This window comes from Phragmites australis, chromosome 13, assembly GCF_958298935.1.
Source record: "Phragmites australis chromosome 13, lpPhrAust1.1, whole genome shotgun sequence".
Lineage (NCBI taxonomy): Eukaryota > Viridiplantae > Streptophyta > Magnoliopsida > Poales > Poaceae > Phragmites > Phragmites australis.
In genome coordinates, this window is record NC_084933.1 from 18,301,623 (window position 1) to 18,317,879 (window position 16,257).

Consider the following 16,257-nt stretch of genomic DNA (forward strand, 5'->3'; position numbering starts at 1 on the left):
GGTCATGTTTGTTTTAGTTGTGGATTGTGAAAAGCATCTTGCAGATTGTGGATTGTAAAAAGCCGAGGGTTAAAAAGCTAATAATTGTTGACAACTTGGATTCCAGTGGTGTTGGATTGCTGCTTTTGGGTATTAAAAGTCTGTAATGTCCTCAACTATTTGGGTGCCATGTTTATCCTTTGTGACACTTTTCACATTCGGACTCATAGAATATTTATGAAAAACAAAAGTGCATAAATAAATAGCAAAAGATATGTTACCCATACAAACTTGAATTTTTTGTCCATACAAATATCCTCTAGGGGTTAGCAAAGATGGAGGTGTACTCCAAATGTTGCTAGAACGCGTCAATGAAGTAAGAGGTGAAGTTGGTGTGGCAGTACTCGAGGGCGGCAAGGGCGGCTTCGGGGCTGAGGTCGGTGGTCCAGAGGCGACCGACGTCATCCACGACGAGGAGGTCAGAGTCGAGGTAGAGAACACGAGAGATGGAATAGGGGAGGAGGTCAGCAAGGTAGATGCGGGCATAGTTGAGGGGTTAGCCAAGTGTGCGGTGGACGGAGGAGAAGATCTTGCCGCGGACAAGGTAGGCATCGTAGCGGTGGATGGTGGCAAGGAGCTTGGGTAAGTCCATGATGGAGTGTGGCGAGGCGGTGCACCGGGGATGCTGAGGAGGCGATGAAGTGAAAGAGATGGACTCTGGGCAGGCGGCGTGGTGGAGCACAGAGAAGACGTTAATGAGGGAGCCCCACAAGTAGGTGGCATCCAACGTCATCGCGATGTGGATCATCAGTGCACCCATGCAAGCTGTGCCATTGAGGAATGCTGACGCCTCCCGAAACTCTAGCAGCTCCCCACGGCTAGGAGGACCACGTGGTCCATCAGGTGGGATCGATTGGCAATGGCAGGGACATGTAATTTTGAGCTAATTTTGATAGACAGTTTAGTAAAATAGAGTTTTATAATATGTGGAAAGCTAGAAGAGATCAACTTCTTGGATTGTAATAATCCAGGATATGAATTGTTATAACCTATAGCAACAAACGGATGGAAGGTAGAATTCAAAATCCCCACATAACTCTTGCTTGGGCCGAGAGCGCGGGAGAGAACATTCCACGTGGTGGCCTGGCCCTGGACGCTGGAATTGACGGATGTGGAACTGCTGGCTGTAGTTGGGCTAACGGGCCAAGACCACCCTCGTGGAATACTTTCTCCACGAGGCGGCTTCAATTCTGCCTTGGATTTCCACTGAAAAGCCCCTGCCGGAGCACCACACTCCTCCGGCGACCACCGCCGGAGTCTCCAGCGTTGACCTGACCCCCAGACGCCGCCGGTACGCGTTGTCTCCTCCAGTATTTTCCCCGCCGCATCCCCACACCCTTTCTCTTTTGCTGTGATTTCCCAGCTCGTTGGATGCGCAATTGCGCAGCGCTCCTCGCCAATCGAGTGAGAAATTCTCGTTTCGTGCAGCCGCTTCCGCTGGCCAAATACCAGTATGATGCCCGCGGAACCCGCACCTCTACCGGAGTGGTACGGCTGCGGCGACCTTCTACGTCTGGAGCACCGCCTGGCCTCCAAGGAGGGAGGCGCGGCCAGCAGCGCCAGCGGGGAGGACGACGATTCCCCCGACGAGACGCGGCTCTCTCTGGAGACGGCATCCTCCTCCGTGGAGGCGGGCGAGGGAGAATCCGCCGACGGCCCGTACGTTGGGCGGCGGTTCCCGACCCACGACGCGGCGTACGAGTTCTACTGCGGGTTCGCGAGGCGGTGCGGGTTCTCGATCCGACGGCACCGGACAGAGGGCAAGGATGGCGTCGGCAGGGGCCTCACCAGGCGCTACTTCGTGTGCCATCGCGCGGGGTCCGCGCCGTCGAAGCCGCTCGCCGGCGCCCCCCGGCCGCAACGGAACAGGAGGTCCTCGCGCTGCGGGTGCCAGGCGTACATGCGCATTGGCAGGACCGCGCTCGCTGCCGCCGCCGTAGCGCCGGCGGGGTGGCGGGTCACGGGGTTCTCCAACCACCACAACCACGCGCTCCTAGGGCAGGACCAGGTCCGGCTCCTCCCGGCTTACCGCGTCATCTCCGGCCCCGACAAGGACAGGATCCTGATGTTTGCCAAGTCCGGGATCTCCGTGCAGCAGATGATAAGGATAATAGAGCTTGAGAAGAGCGTCAAGCCGGGGAGCCTGCCCTTCACAGAGAAGGATGTAAGGAATCTCATACATTCCTTCAGGAAGGTCGATCAGGTGGAGGAGGGGAGCGTTGATCTGCTTAGGATGTGCAAAAATTTCAAGGAGAAAGATCCCAGTTTCAAGTATGAATCCACGAAAGACCCGAACAACTGCCTGGAGAATATTGCCTGGACATTTGCATCGTCGTCTAATTCTTATGAGATGTTTGGTGATGCTGTTGTTTTTTATACCACTCACCGGTTAACTGCACTCGATATGGCGCTTGGGATTTTGGTTGGCCTGAACAATTGTGGCATGCCGTGCTTCTTTGGCTGCGCTCTCCTAAGAGAGGAGAATCAAGAATCCTTTGCATGGGCATTGCAGGTAACATACATGGTGAAAACCCACAATTCATCTCCGCAACCATTGTCTTAGGCAGTCTTTCTTGTTGACAGGTATTTCTGAACTTCATGAACAGGAAAGCTCCTCGGACAATATTGACTGATCAAAATGTGCATCTCAAGGAGGCAATCGAAAAGGAACTCCCTAGCACAAAGCATGCCCTCTGCATTTGGCTCATTGAAGCCAAATTTCCTTGTTGGTTTAGTGCAGTTCTTGGAGAGCGTTACAGTGACTGGAAGAATGAATTCTATAGGCTACATAACATGGAAAACACAATGAACTTTAATCTTGGGTGGAGTGACATGGTGAACTGCTATGGACTTCATGGAAATAGGCAAATTGCTAGTCTGTTTGCATCAAGAAGTCTCTGGGCATTGTCGTATTTGGGAGGGCATTTTTCTGCAGGGCTGAATACTTCAGCTGTTTCAAAATCAATTTTAGCCTTCATTCAGCGGTTCTTGAGTGCTCAGACTTGCCTAGCCAATTTCATTGAACAGGTGAGCATCTCATGTTTACCAAATACCAAGTTTTTTATTTGATGCTGATAACAGTAAAAGAAACTTGCGATTCCCTTTTACTATGGCTCCAGACCAGTTTAGCTGTATTCCGCGGTAACATAAATTGCTTGTTTGGGCTTCCTCATCTCTTGTGAACTAAAAGGAGCAATATGTTGTGCTCTTTTTTTTTTGACAGGTTGCAGTAGTTGTTGCCTACAAAGACCAAACTGGGGAACAAGAAATGATGCAGCAAAATTTGCAAAACATAAGCCCGAAGACAGCAGCTCCAATGGAAGGCCATGCTGCCACAGTTCTCACCCCCTATGCCTTCTCTAAGCTACAGGATGAGCTTGTTGCGTCTGTCCACCACGCATCATTCCACTTGGAAGGGAGTATTTTTATTGTCCGACACCGTAGCAGCACGGAGGGCGGGTGCAGTGTCGCATGGAACCAAAGAGAGGAGCTCATTTCTTGCAGCTGCCAAATGTTTGAGTCCTCAGGGATCCTCTGCAGGCATGCCCTTCGTGTGCTCTCAACACTGAATTATTTCCAGATCCCGGACCACTACCTTCCTGTCCGATGGCGCAGAACCCAGCCACCACCATCCAAGTCCTTGAATGGTGCTCCTCCTCACGATGAAGGATCTGAGAGAGTGAGAGCCTTACAATCCCTGGTCTCAGCGCTGGTGAAGGAAGCAGCCAAGTCGAATGAGCTGATGGATCTCGCAACACAGGAGGTCTCCCTTCTCCTGTCCAGGATAAAGGAACAACCTGTTCCGGTGCATGCTTCAGGAGAAAATGTTCATAAGCCGCTGTAGCCTGCACCATTGCATTCTCCACAAGTAGTAATTAGCAGCTAGAGAAGTAGCAATTAGAAACTAGAGTCGTGGAACCGGTGTGATGGCCACTTTCTTCTGGTGTACATTTTTGGTAGCTTTTCATTGAGACGCATTTGGCACTGTATTCACATTTGCAAGCACTTGATATGCGTGTGTTTGACTGATGTACCAACTGTAGTTACCATAGTCAGTAGTTTCGCGTCTCTTCATGTGATGACGTTGGGGGAGTCGATCTGTACTTACCATAGTCAGTATGAAAATATCACTAGTCAGTGTGAATTATTTACGTGCAAGCCGTCTTAGCTCAGTCGGTAGAGCGCATGGCTTTTAACCATGTGGTCGTGGGTTCGAATCCCACAGACGGCGTGCTGATGTATCTACTTTTTGATACACAGTTTTAACTTTTACTGCAGCGTCAGATTGTTCAGTTGATTGTCGAATCTATCTAAAAAACAAAGACTTCACACCGTTCACAACTACGGGAACTTTTTGGAAGTTGAGAACTACAATATTACCTCATGGCAACTTTCGAGTACCAGCTTTCCTTTTCTTTCTTTCTTTTTGCGAGGAATACTAGCTCAAATGCTTAATAACATTTACATGAAGAGCGCATGATCTATGCACACGAAACCCACTAAAATATAGTCAATTGAGATGAATGATCGTATGCATTCTGAGGCAAGAGCCTCACGAGTCTGGACTTTTCCATCTCTTTACATTTTTAGATAGACTTGGCAGTTGGCACGAAACAGATCTGTGCTTAATAGCCAACAGCTCTGCTTTGGTTTCCTCTGTCTTGGCACAAAACAGAGCTGCACCGCGGCAACTCAGCGTTGATGCTAAAATTTGCACTCATGTGGTGTGCAAATTGTACTCGTATGCTAATACACTGCTGAAATGTTCCAGATACAAATACGCAATACAGTAGAAATACGAGTAGTGTAGAAAAATTATAGAATACAAATACAAGAATCCTCGTCCGAGTTCTAACTAACCGCGACCAGGTGACTAAACATCGGCCGCCGCGGCCACCTCCGATCCGGCCGCCGAGCTGGCGATGCACCGGGGGCTGGACTTAAACCCGACGGCTGGGAACGACTTCATAATGGGCCCAATGTGGACGGTGACCTCCCCGCCGGCCACCTCAACGCCGGTGATGGGCACCCAGGCGAACAGCACGCGCACGCGCACCCCCTTGAGCCCCGTGACCGCCCCCGGGGACACCGTGCCGGAGAGCTTTATGTCGTAGCCGACGCGGTACCCGCCGGCGTCGACCACGCAGCCATCGTCCAGGAAGAGCTCGAAGGTGCCGTCGTCGTGGAGGAGGTACCGCCGCGCGGTCTCCGGGAGGAGCGCGCGCGGGAGGCCGAACCGATCCATGAGCTGCGACACGGTCGGCGGGACGTACGGCGCCGAGGCCCAGGCGGAGGCGGCGAGGCCGAGGAGGAGGAAGAGGTGGGTGGAGGCTGCGGCCGCCATGTTGACCATTGGGGCTTCTTGGTTTCGGGGGTTGGTTCTCGGATGGATTGGAAAGGGCCAACGGAGCTATTTTTATCTTGGGGGAATTTACTGCGTGCCATCCCAATCGGTCCAGATTAAGGACGAAAACGGTGGGAAATAATCCAAAAATATCCTAGATCACTTTCATATTTATTCAGAATCGAAATTAGAAACTATAATATCGGAAACAATTAGATATCAGAAACTTCGAAAACAAAACTATCAAAATGAAAACATGTCGATTATGGTAAGAAACCGATTTGCTCAGATCGGAAATACCGTCCCGTAGAATATAACTCAAACGTCAAGTGTCTATACAATTATCAAGATACGTATAAACCTTAACTCGATCATACAACGACATAACTAATAACTTATCTATACAACGATACTAGTCTTAACTTAGTACTCAAATAAATCTTAACTTGACCATATAAGATACAATATATTCACACTTGATAATTTATAATCCATTCAATATATTAATACCACAATACAAAACTATTCTATAAGTATCACAAAATGTACTACAACATAAAAATTACAAAGAACTCGTCTATTATATAAAAAAATTATAAAATAACTAAAGTTCAGCTAACTATCTTACTATTTTAAAAATCTTACCTGGTATGGAGTCGAGACCTATAAAAATTAAAATGATCTTAGTCTGGAAAAACATAAATTATTTGAAGTTTACTCGAAAATTTTCGGTGAAATATATTATTTTAAAAATACGATAAAAAATAAGACTAGATTGTTTTTTATTTTTTATTCATCGGTTTAGAATCGGTTCAGTTTTATATAAAATCTAGAGAAATCAGAAAGAATCAGAGAAACTCAGAAAACGATATCAATTAGTACGAGATTTTACCGTTTCATTTTCATCCCTAATCCTGATCAATTATTTGTCATCGACAAATCTCGGTGTCATTCCCTACCATCGAATTGTAAGATTCTTCACTCTATACCATCACGGCCAGTTAACACCGTTCAGGTCATGAAAAAAGTCCATTATACCTCTGCAATGATTTCTCCCACAACTATGCAATCATCAGAGAACACACAACTGTGCATTTTGTTCGACAAATATTACACAAATTGGGAAAGAACCTGACATCGAAATCTCACAAAGTAATGACTTGAAATCGAGCCATTTCAGAACATATCAGCACTTGATCAAATGTATTATACTTATGAGATTTCAGATTGGCTGATCGGGTGATTCCCCGAAACATGGAAGCAGTTCTAAACATACGAACAGAGATAAATTTTAATTATTCTTTTTGGTTCCAGTGCCTCCGAGCAAATCAATTGAGGACGAAAAGGGCCTGCTTGATTACACTGGCGGGATTTGGTGGCCAATAGCATCCGGGGGAGAGAATCATCAGTCGAAGAAACAATCCATTTGTGTATGTGGGAAGGACCTAGAAGAACCAAACGATTAAAAGAATCGGAAAACGAGAGGAAAAAAGAAAAAAATCAGCACTGAAGCAGATTTGCGAGCCTTCTGCGAAGGCGCACGGTTGCCAGCCTTCTACGTTGAAGCAGATTTGCAAGCGAATATGGCACGTAGTTAGTTGCTATGTAGATCTGGGCGACAGAGAGAGAACCGACACAAAGCTTACCCATTGGATCCACTGCCTGATTTGTTTCGTCCCGCGGTGTGATGCGGAGCGAGGTGAGCAGTAACCGTCGGATTTGCTTCGGGCTTCCATGTACATGAATCAACAGCCACGAGAGCCTCTGGGCTGTGCGCCACCCTTCGAAGAGCTCCCGGACGAAATTTTAATTAAATATTAATTAAAATATATAAAGTTTAATTTTCTTAAATTAAATATATATTTATTATTTCTAAACAGATGAAGTATTTATCATCGACAACGTCCGTCTTCATCGACAACGTCCGTCAGCGACAACCTGCAGTCTTCTCCTTATACCACTGTCATGAACACATCGTTTCACACCCTCTGTTTACATAATTTCTAAACGACCATAATGCCTTGTTGAGACAATGCATTAATCAGCCTCGCTTTCTCCTCCAGTATCTCTCTCACAGATCGAGGCCTCCCAAATCGACAGCTACCGCCTCCCAAAGGCCGCCTCCGCCTCCGTGCCCACACCGGTCCGCCCGCCCTCCCACCCAATGTCGGTCGACTGCCGCCGCGATGGGATTCGATGGGCCTTGCGTCGAGATGGCGGTGACGACTGAAGCCGTCACGGGGGACCGGGTGGACGACAACGTCGAGCGACGATGGCACTTCGGCATGCTGCTGGACTCCGCCACCCTGGCCGCAGCCTCGCCTCGCCTCGCTGAAAATTATCTAATATATAAAAATTATACAACTAGATTTATAATTTAAAATAATTTTACACTGTATATATTTTGTAGCTATAAATGATATATTTTTGTAAAAAATCTTAGTTAAAAATTTAATTTCGAAGACCGAGCTAAAAAAAATATGTTTGCTATTTTTGAACGAAGGGAGTAATGAATTGAGGCCTTGTCTGATTGTAGAAAAAATTAATTGGCGCCCAGGAAACAATTTTGGAGAATCTATGTCACGTCCTAATTTCGTAATTATGTCATTAAGTATAATCATATATCATGAATATCATATTTAAGTGTTAAGTATTTGTTGAGTGCTTGTTTCTTTGGGTGGCTTAAAAATTATTTTGAGTTATGAATATTGATGTTAGAGTTTTCGTTAGTTAAGTCGCGTATAGGCGTTGTGGGTGAATCCTATTATTCATTATTTAAATTATTGTAAAATTTTAATCACTTCAAGAATTGTATTATAATTTTATTACTCGCTTTTTATTATATCTTGATATGATAAATCATATTGTAAATGTATGTGTTTTGACATAAAAAACATACTGTGACTACCAGAATTGTATTCTTATTAATCATCATGGTCGTGATTGTGTAAATGATCGTCCTAATGATTAATTAGAATACAATTTAGATGGTTCTCCATAATCTAGAGATGTTATGTTTGGTTGAGTGAACAATGAAAAAATGTGGAAGATGTAGGACTCCATGGTACTGTAGTCGCCACTAGGCCGAGCAACGAGATGGGTTGGGCCTAGGTGTAGCAACAACACACCCAACCAGATTCCCAAATCAGAAAATCCAACCCAAACCCAATACGCCTAACAGGTGCCAAATTGCCCCTAACCTCAAACCTAGTGGCCGGAAGGTGGGCGCGGGCGAACGGCGACGGGAGGCGGGCGGGTGGCGGTCGGGAGGCGGGCGAGTAGCGGTCGAGCGACAGAAGTGGGTGGTCACGGCGGTGCGGGCAGGCGACATCTGGGATGCAGGCGGTGACGAGCAAGCGACGAGCGAAACTAAGCTCGGGCAAGCAATGACCAAGCCCAGCGAGTGACACGGGCTTTTCAGACGCCCGCCAGGAGGCCCGCGGGTGAAAATCTGGTCCTGCCCCACCCCTATCGGATGTAAAACCCGTGGGTACCCGACTCAGCTGGCCTCCTTGCCAACGCTAGTCGTCACATTGCATGCACGACTCACGCAATTATGCGGATGCCCATCAAAGGCCACCATGTCGCCTCCCCTCGACCACAACAGAATCAACGGCGACACCACCCCATCCTCATTCCGCTACAACAACGTTGTGCTCCTCATGCCACTGGGTAGATCCGCTCGAGTCAATCTGATAGCCGAGTCGCATCCCCGCTCCGTCCGCCCACCTTCTCAAACAAATGCCCTACCCTACCGACGTCATGTGAATCTGCTAGCATCCTTGAACGGAAGAGTAAGGGCATGCACACGACAATGATGTTTAAAAAGATGCTTAAAGAGAGAATAATGATGCTATTGCATAAGAATCTTAAGCCACAATAGAATCAACTAATTATCCATGCTAATCTATAGTTATCTGGGCTGAAACAGTTGGTTTCCAAGCTCAAATGGCCTAAGGCGCTGACCGCTTAAGCAAACAACGACGCCAAGGAAAGCGCTATTGTGAACCTCTACCGTGGCAAAAAAAAAAAGAGAGTAAAACCCCCTAAAAATCACTTAGATTTTGACTTTCTCCCCAGATAAATGAGCTGCACATTTTTCTTTTTTTCCAAACTTCCTCTTCATGAAATATGATGCAAAAGATATTATTTTTGAAAATAAATTTCACAGAAGGTCTTAGAATTGTCTCTAGTTGTTTTTAGAATTTTTTTGTGATTTTTGTGATTTTTTTAATTTTTAGAGGGGTTCAACAAAATCAGATTTTTGAGAGATTTTTTTTATAACAAAATAATTTTTAGAGAAAAAGTCAAAATTCAAATGACTTTTGGGGTTTACATTTTTCCCTCGATAGATCTTAGATTTTTGGTTTCCAGTGATGCTAGTGCGTGTTAAGATATTCCACGGGTAGATTCCTTTTCCAGTCAACTTTGGATGGTTGGTGAACATGACAAGTGGCAACTATCCTACCATTTTTTGTTGTTCATCTCTTTCCGTTAGATATGTGCTAATCACTTATTAGGTTCTTATACAACGTAAAACGGTCTTTGATCATTTTGATCTATTAATATGGATGCGCACGATGTCACTACTTTAACCGTCTCTTAACCTTTGCCTGTGAGGGAGGATTTTGTACACCTAATGGCGTGAGCCCTTCACATATATGCCATCCAGTATGTGGATTCAAAGGGGAAATTTTATACGTGACACACCTGAAAACAAACTCATTTACAATCTAGGAACCACAACCGTGCAACCTTACAATCCACATCGTTTCTTCGACCTCAAACCATTACATTGTTTGTCTTCAACCTCCATCCAACTACACTGATTTTCCTTCTTCAACCACCTTGCTCCCCCACCCTCCTCCATAGTCTCTAGTGTAGGTTTTTGTTGCTAGATCCGTCGTCGTCATGCTAACCCAGTGGTACCAAGCCATTGCCTTGCCTCCCCACCGACTGCACCACTCTCTATCTATCCTTCATCACAACTGACGGCGTCCCCGTCATCTCACTACTCTGCACTGCATTTGCCACCACATTCAGGCTGGCCATCCTTCCTAGACATCTCTCTAACTCGAGAAGGACAAAAAAAAAAAAAACCCTCCACGAATTCTAAATAGCAAAGGAAAGCTCACCGGTGGCTGTAAAGATCAACATCGCTGCACTTAGGAGCACATGCCAGCACAAAAGAGTTTAACCTTGTCATGTCACTAAATTATAGGCAAATAAGATAACGCATGTTACATCTTTGAATTTCGTAGTAAGTTGAGATTATTACTTAACATACATCTTATGAAACCTAGTGGGATCACACATATATAACTTAACACCCAGTTCTGAGAATTGTCTCTCATTAGGTTGTCTTTAATACTACTACAGAAACATAATAATCGATAGTGATTGTAGTGTCACCATCGGTTCACGATGGCCTGAGCCTCAAATGATTGAGGTCATGAACCAATAGTGATAAGATGCTTATCATTGTTGGTTCATAATGTTAACTACAATGATAAATGTATCATTGTCGGTTCTGTTAGTTGTGGATTATATGTTTAATAATCGACAATGATGTCAGTTATAAACCAATAATAATCTATCTTCATGTGGTAGTGTAAGTTTATGCGGAGATTAACTAATAGTAATAGTCAGCCTAACACAAATAGAGCACTTAACATTGATGTTAGAATATATGAGCTAGTCCCATTGATAATCCTAGGAAATATCAAAGGTCCAGTCATGTATGTGCACCCCTTTAGTTCCACCTTGTTAGTAGGTGGAGGGAGACTAACCTATAAGGGTTGTGTCATCCACCCCATCAACTTGATGTATAGTAGGAAAGGAAAAACACACACGCTCGCCTCATTGAGTTGTGGCCATGGTCTGCGTGAATGGTTCGTCAAAATCTAGTCCAATACTTTGCGGAGGTGTGGCATTTTTACAATTTTATTCTTTTGCTACGTGGTATAGTTAACACAATTATGAGATATGAAGTTCATGTAGATTAAGAGTTCGATTGTGTCATATCTCAATTGCACGATTTTTCTCTATATATGCATGGCTGTTGTCACCATAAGGCATACATGACTTATGGTTTTTTTCCTCTTTCTTTCTTATGCGCCACCATAGGTAGATTACTCTGTCCGCTGCGCCAGCGTGCATTGACGATCAAGAAAGCGGGTCTCTAAAATTCATCGTCTTAGAGATCCTGCACCGGGAGACGACGAATAAGATTTTTAAAAAGTGCTTGACACAACTGTTTACGATATGTTTCCTCTACGTCATCTTCTGCATCGATATCACAGTGTCCTCAATATCTCCTCCTCCAGCCTTTGCCTCCTCTAGAGGAGATCGATACGTCCATTACAATCACATTGATTATTTCCTCACATCTCTCATGCTTTGTATTATGCTGTTCCTGTCATTCAGTATAATAAATAGATATTTGTGTAGTAATTTACAATATATCTAGAATATACTTATTCTATATAACCATGCTAGTTTATTTGTTGGTTCGTGTTCATAATATATCTATGGATCAAATTAAATGTAAAAGTGCTGATTTTTTCAACAATTGGACCCTAGTTGAACTCGTGTAGTTGTGTCCGAAACGAGACTCGGATCATCAATACATGTGATTGTTCGCATATCCCATTTGCATGCAGTTGTTCTCTCGGCTTGAGAAAGTAATGCCAATTTTTCGCTGCTGCATTTGTAAGCGCAAAGGACACCGAAATCAGGTGCTATCAGCTAGAACATTGCTTGTAAGATACATGCATGACCCATCGTCGTCGTCAGTGGTCAGCTCCTGTGTGTACCCGCAAGGTAGGCGAGGCAGCCGACGAGGGGCGCGTTGGTGTACGTCGTCGGCTCCGACCGCGCGTAGTCGCCCCTGTCATCCGAGAACGCGTCGTGCTCGTCCGGCCCGCCGACGACGGCGCCGGTGTGCACGTTGGGGTTGGCGCCGCCGGCGTAGAAGTAGCTCTGGAACCCCTCCTGGCAGCCGATGTGGGCCGGGTGGCTAGCCACCGACGGCATGGACGACGCCCGGTGGTGGATCCTCTGCGGCCACCGCGCGCCGTAGTTCACCATGTAGGACATCCCCTGGGGGTTGACACCCAAGATGTAGTCCACCTGAAAATAAAAAAGTACCATCGCCATGGATATCGATATGATCATTACTTTGCATCAGCAGAAATCTGGGTCGCCAATTGAAATATTTACAAAGTGCATGGAAGAATCTCAGGAAGAAGATGGTGGCGATGTACCTGTTTCTTGGCGAGAGCCCTGAGGGACTTGGAGGTGACGCGGAGGCTCTGGCAGGAGAAGGTGTGTTTGGAGACGGCCATGTACTTGGCGTAGGTGGTGAGCAGGAAGCTCGCGGATGTGACGTACTGCAGGTTGGCGTAGCCCGACTTGTGCATGAGGCCACCTGGCGTGTACCGCGTCGTGGAGGAAGGGGAGTTTGGCAAGATCCTGCAGATGTAGTCCTCCGCCTGCTGCCTGAACGGCTCGAACCTCTTGTCCCCGTCCACCAGAGTTCTCTGCGCGCGTGCACACACGCGTAAACACAACGCGGACTCGTGAACGCGGCCCAAAGCTAGTGGTGTGGTTTGTTCGTGTTGCATGCGTACCCGTGATAGGAGGACGCGGGCTCCGGCGAGCTTGTTGTCCCAGCTGAATATGTCGACGCCGTCGTTGGCGCTCAGGGAGTTGAGGTAGTTGAAGTAGGAGGCGTTCTTCGTCGCCCAGAGCAGCCATGCCGATCCCCACAAGAGCTCGTCCTGCAAAAGGGAAGGGAGCCATTCATTTAGCTGATCGGGTGCATAGGTTTTGAGTGTTTCAAGAACTCGATTGATTGGAACCTTGTAGCCGGAGTAGGATTGGTAGTAAGCGCCCACGTTGCCCCCGACGTAGTCGCTGTACTTCCCCTGGTGCGCCACGGCGAACCCCATCATGTCCCGCGCCGCGGCCAGCAGCCTTCTGGCGTACGCCGGGTCGGCTGCCCTGAATGTCAAGGCCGCCGCGGCGAGCGCGGCCGCGGTCTCGCCTGCGACGTCGGACCCGGGCGCGGACGCCGACACCGCGTACACGGTCCTCGGCGTGTCCATGTCCTCGGGACGCTCCCAGCAGCGGTGGTCAGCGTCGGCGTCGCCCACGCCGACGTAGAGCTTGCCGGGAGTCTGCGTGGCGGCCTTGAGGAGGTAGTCCGCACCCCACCGCACCGCGGCGCGCGCGTCGTGCACGCGCGCCTTCATCCGGCCGCCGTGCTCGAGGACGCTCCACGACAGCATAGTCGTCGTGTAGGCCATCGGGAAGCCGAACTTGACGTTGTCGCCGCCGTCGTAGTACCCGCCGGTGAGGTCGACCTGCCACGTACACGCACAGCTCCAGGTGAACGGAAGTCAAAGTCCCAGGTCAGGACGCTGACCATAGTCAAACATGTGCGACAAATTAGTATCGTCATTGCAACAAGAAGAAACAGGGGCTCATGCAGGCTCACGTTTGCGGCTGAGCCGTCGGAGAGGCCGGAGTTTGACCTCCACGTGACGGCCTGGTCCGGCGGCAGCCGGCCGGACCTCTGTCCCTGGAAGAAGAGTATCGCCTTCGTGAGCGCGTCGGCATAATCAGGGTGTCCGGCGGCAGCGACCTGGCTGGTGCCGGAGAGGAGGGAGAGGATCGCGATAAGCACAAGAATCAGTGATGATGATGATGCCAAAGAGGCTGCATATGTCAGGGAGGAGCTCATCGTCTTCATTGCAACTCTTGCAAGTCCAGTGTGCTGCAATGCATGCACGGTGATTTATACCACGAGCTGCGAGCTTGCTGCATGCAGCGAGGTCTCGATCAGAATCACCAAATTGCATGTGGGGGGGGGGGGTTGTTTATGTTATCGCGAGATGGATCTTGCTCTGAGAATCGTGCGGAGTCAACGCGATCGATCGTCGGGCTGAAGTTTTAACAGGATCCAAGATTGGGCTTGATGGTTAGCTATGATGGCGCCTGGGTAATTCCACTTTTAGTGTTTGGAGTATTGTTCTCTGAAGCTAATCATATTGCAAGTGAGCTCTGTTGTGCGATAAACTTTCTCGAAGGACGATACTGCGAGAGCGATATCATTTGACGGATGATCTCGTACGCCGAGACCTTCTCTCTCGGTTCGTGCTACTTGATCGGGATCGTGCGGCTCTCCGGTGGTGGTTGCTTTAGGGTCACTTAAAGGTGCGAGTAGCAACGCTAAAATCAGGCCATAACTGTCTCTTCGAGCTGCTGGCCCAAATCGAACCACGAATCCTCTTTTTGTTCTTTTTTTTTTTGAAGAAAGGTTGAGATTTATTAGATCAGGGTAGGGTTACATTCTGCATCGGATATAACTCTTGAAGCTAAAATCAGCCTTCAGAATAGAACTCTTGACAATCTGAATAGTCCATCAGTAATTGTGCATAACTGCCATTAAATCCGTCATCCTGAACCACATTTACGCAATTCTCCAAGCTCTTCTCTGCCGAAGTTTCTAAAAGCTATGGAAAGGATTCAAATGTTTCGTCATACATGAGAGCAGCCGTAAAATTCACAGTTTCCTGAAATGATTGAATCTAACAAATACATCAAATAGCTGACTATCTCTATTTGTACCAAATGTAGGACATGTTTGGTTACGTTGAGCCTTTTCCAAAAGCTTCCTTTAAAAGTTGCTGTTGAAAAACATTTTATGAAAAAGTTGCTTTTAAATTGGTTTTGATGCGGATGAAATATATAATATATGTTAGAAATCAAGCATGACAGGATCAAACACGAGATACGATTTTTACGTAAAAAACCATTACGAGAAAAAAAAACCACGGGTACCAATCGATGATCTTCATTATATCAGAGATATGTACAATACAGTGGATTACAATGACAATACAGTGGATTACAATGAGCATCTCAACTCTCTTTATAGCTTACAAGATATATTTATAAGGGTAGACACATGCGACTCGAGTCTAATAGGGACAGTTCTGAAACGTGGGCCAAAGACGTCTCTTATATGGCTCAACAAGAATTTGGATCACAATCCAACAAACTCCACCTTAAGACAAATTATACCTTATAGCAAATAAAAAATTATTAATAAACTCCCTTCAATAATAAATATCACTAACACCAAAAGTCTAACTCAAACTGTAACACCAACTAAACTTGAGCATAGCTTAATTTAATAGCAGGAATATGCTTTGTCATCATATCAGCAGGATTATCACGAATGCTTATTTTGGATATTTTAATATCACCTTGAGCAATAATATCTCGAATATAATGATACATCACATTAATGTGCTTTGTTCTTTCATGAAATGTCTGATTCTTTGTAAGACAAATAACACTTTGACTATTATAGAATATATTAATGTAAGAATTATCTTCATAAAGCTCAGTATACAAACCTCTCAGCCAAACAGTTTCTTTGCATGCTTCAAAAATATACATATATTCAATTTCAGTAGTTAATAAAGAACAGTAGCTTGCAAACATACTTTTTAACTAACAACACAACCATAAATGGTGAAAACGTAACCTGTGAGAGATCTCCTCTTATTCAAATCACTAGCATAATCTGAGTCAACATAACCAACAAGTCCACCTCCAGATTTTCCAAACTGCAAACAAGCATTATAAGTAACACACAGATATCTGAAAATCCACTTAACAACTTTCCAATGCTCTTTGTCAGGACTAATCGTGAATCTACTAACAACACTCAGTGTGTGAGATAAATCAGGACGAGAGCAGACCATGGCATATATAAGTAAACCAACTGCACTAAAATATAGAGCTTTAAACATGTACTCAATATCATAATTTGACTCAGGACATAAAGCTGAAGATAATTT

General features: G+C 46.1%; 3 protein-coding genes, 1 non-coding gene and 1 pseudogene across 5 annotated transcripts; 2 read left to right on the forward strand and 3 right to left on the reverse strand.

The window, feature by feature from the left end:
- Nucleotides 1-298: 298 nt before the first annotated feature.
- On the reverse strand, nt 299-1,367 carry LOC133889484 (probable galacturonosyltransferase-like 3; annotated as a pseudogene).
- Nucleotides 1,091-4,068, forward strand: LOC133889009 (protein FAR1-RELATED SEQUENCE 11). Its single transcript, XM_062329436.1, has 4 exons — nt 1,091-1,330; nt 1,468-2,551; nt 2,623-3,066; nt 3,263-4,068. Exons 2-4 carry the CDS (start codon nt 1,493-1,495, stop codon nt 3,881-3,883), a joined length of 2,124 nt encoding a protein of 707 aa, XP_062185420.1. The 5' UTR covers nt 1,091-1,330; nt 1,468-1,492; the 3' UTR covers nt 3,884-4,068.
- Nucleotides 4,069-4,197: 129 nt separating this feature from the next.
- TRNAK-UUU (transfer RNA lysine (anticodon UUU)) lies at nt 4,198-4,270 on the forward strand. Its single transcript has one exon. It is a non-coding gene; the product is annotated as a tRNA-Lys (tRNA).
- Nucleotides 4,271-4,546: 276 nt separating this feature from the next.
- On the reverse strand, nt 4,547-5,437 carry LOC133888630 (uncharacterized). The gene has a single exon (XM_062328942.1). The coding sequence runs from the start codon at nt 5,390-5,392 to the stop codon at nt 4,913-4,915; it is 480 nt and encodes a 159-aa protein (XP_062184926.1). The 5' UTR covers nt 5,393-5,437; the 3' UTR covers nt 4,547-4,912.
- Nucleotides 5,438-12,004: 6,567 nt separating this feature from the next.
- LOC133888986 (endoglucanase 11-like) lies at nt 12,005-14,132 on the reverse strand. 2 transcript variants are annotated; one of them, XM_062329414.1, is made up of 5 exons: nt 13,884-14,132; nt 13,246-13,749; nt 13,015-13,164; nt 12,649-12,924; nt 12,005-12,514 (listed from the first exon to the last, which is right to left on the reverse strand). In XM_062329414.1, the coding sequence occupies exons 1-5, from the start codon at nt 14,127-14,129 to the stop codon at nt 12,182-12,184; spliced, it is 1,509 nt and encodes a 502-aa protein (XP_062185398.1). In that variant the 5' UTR covers nt 14,130-14,132; the 3' UTR covers nt 12,005-12,181. The 2 variants fall into 2 exon arrangements, with proteins under 2 accessions (XP_062185398.1, XP_062185397.1); XM_062329413.1 differs by having other exon boundaries at nt 12,649-13,164.
- Between the last annotated feature and the right edge of the window lie 2,125 nt (nt 14,133-16,257).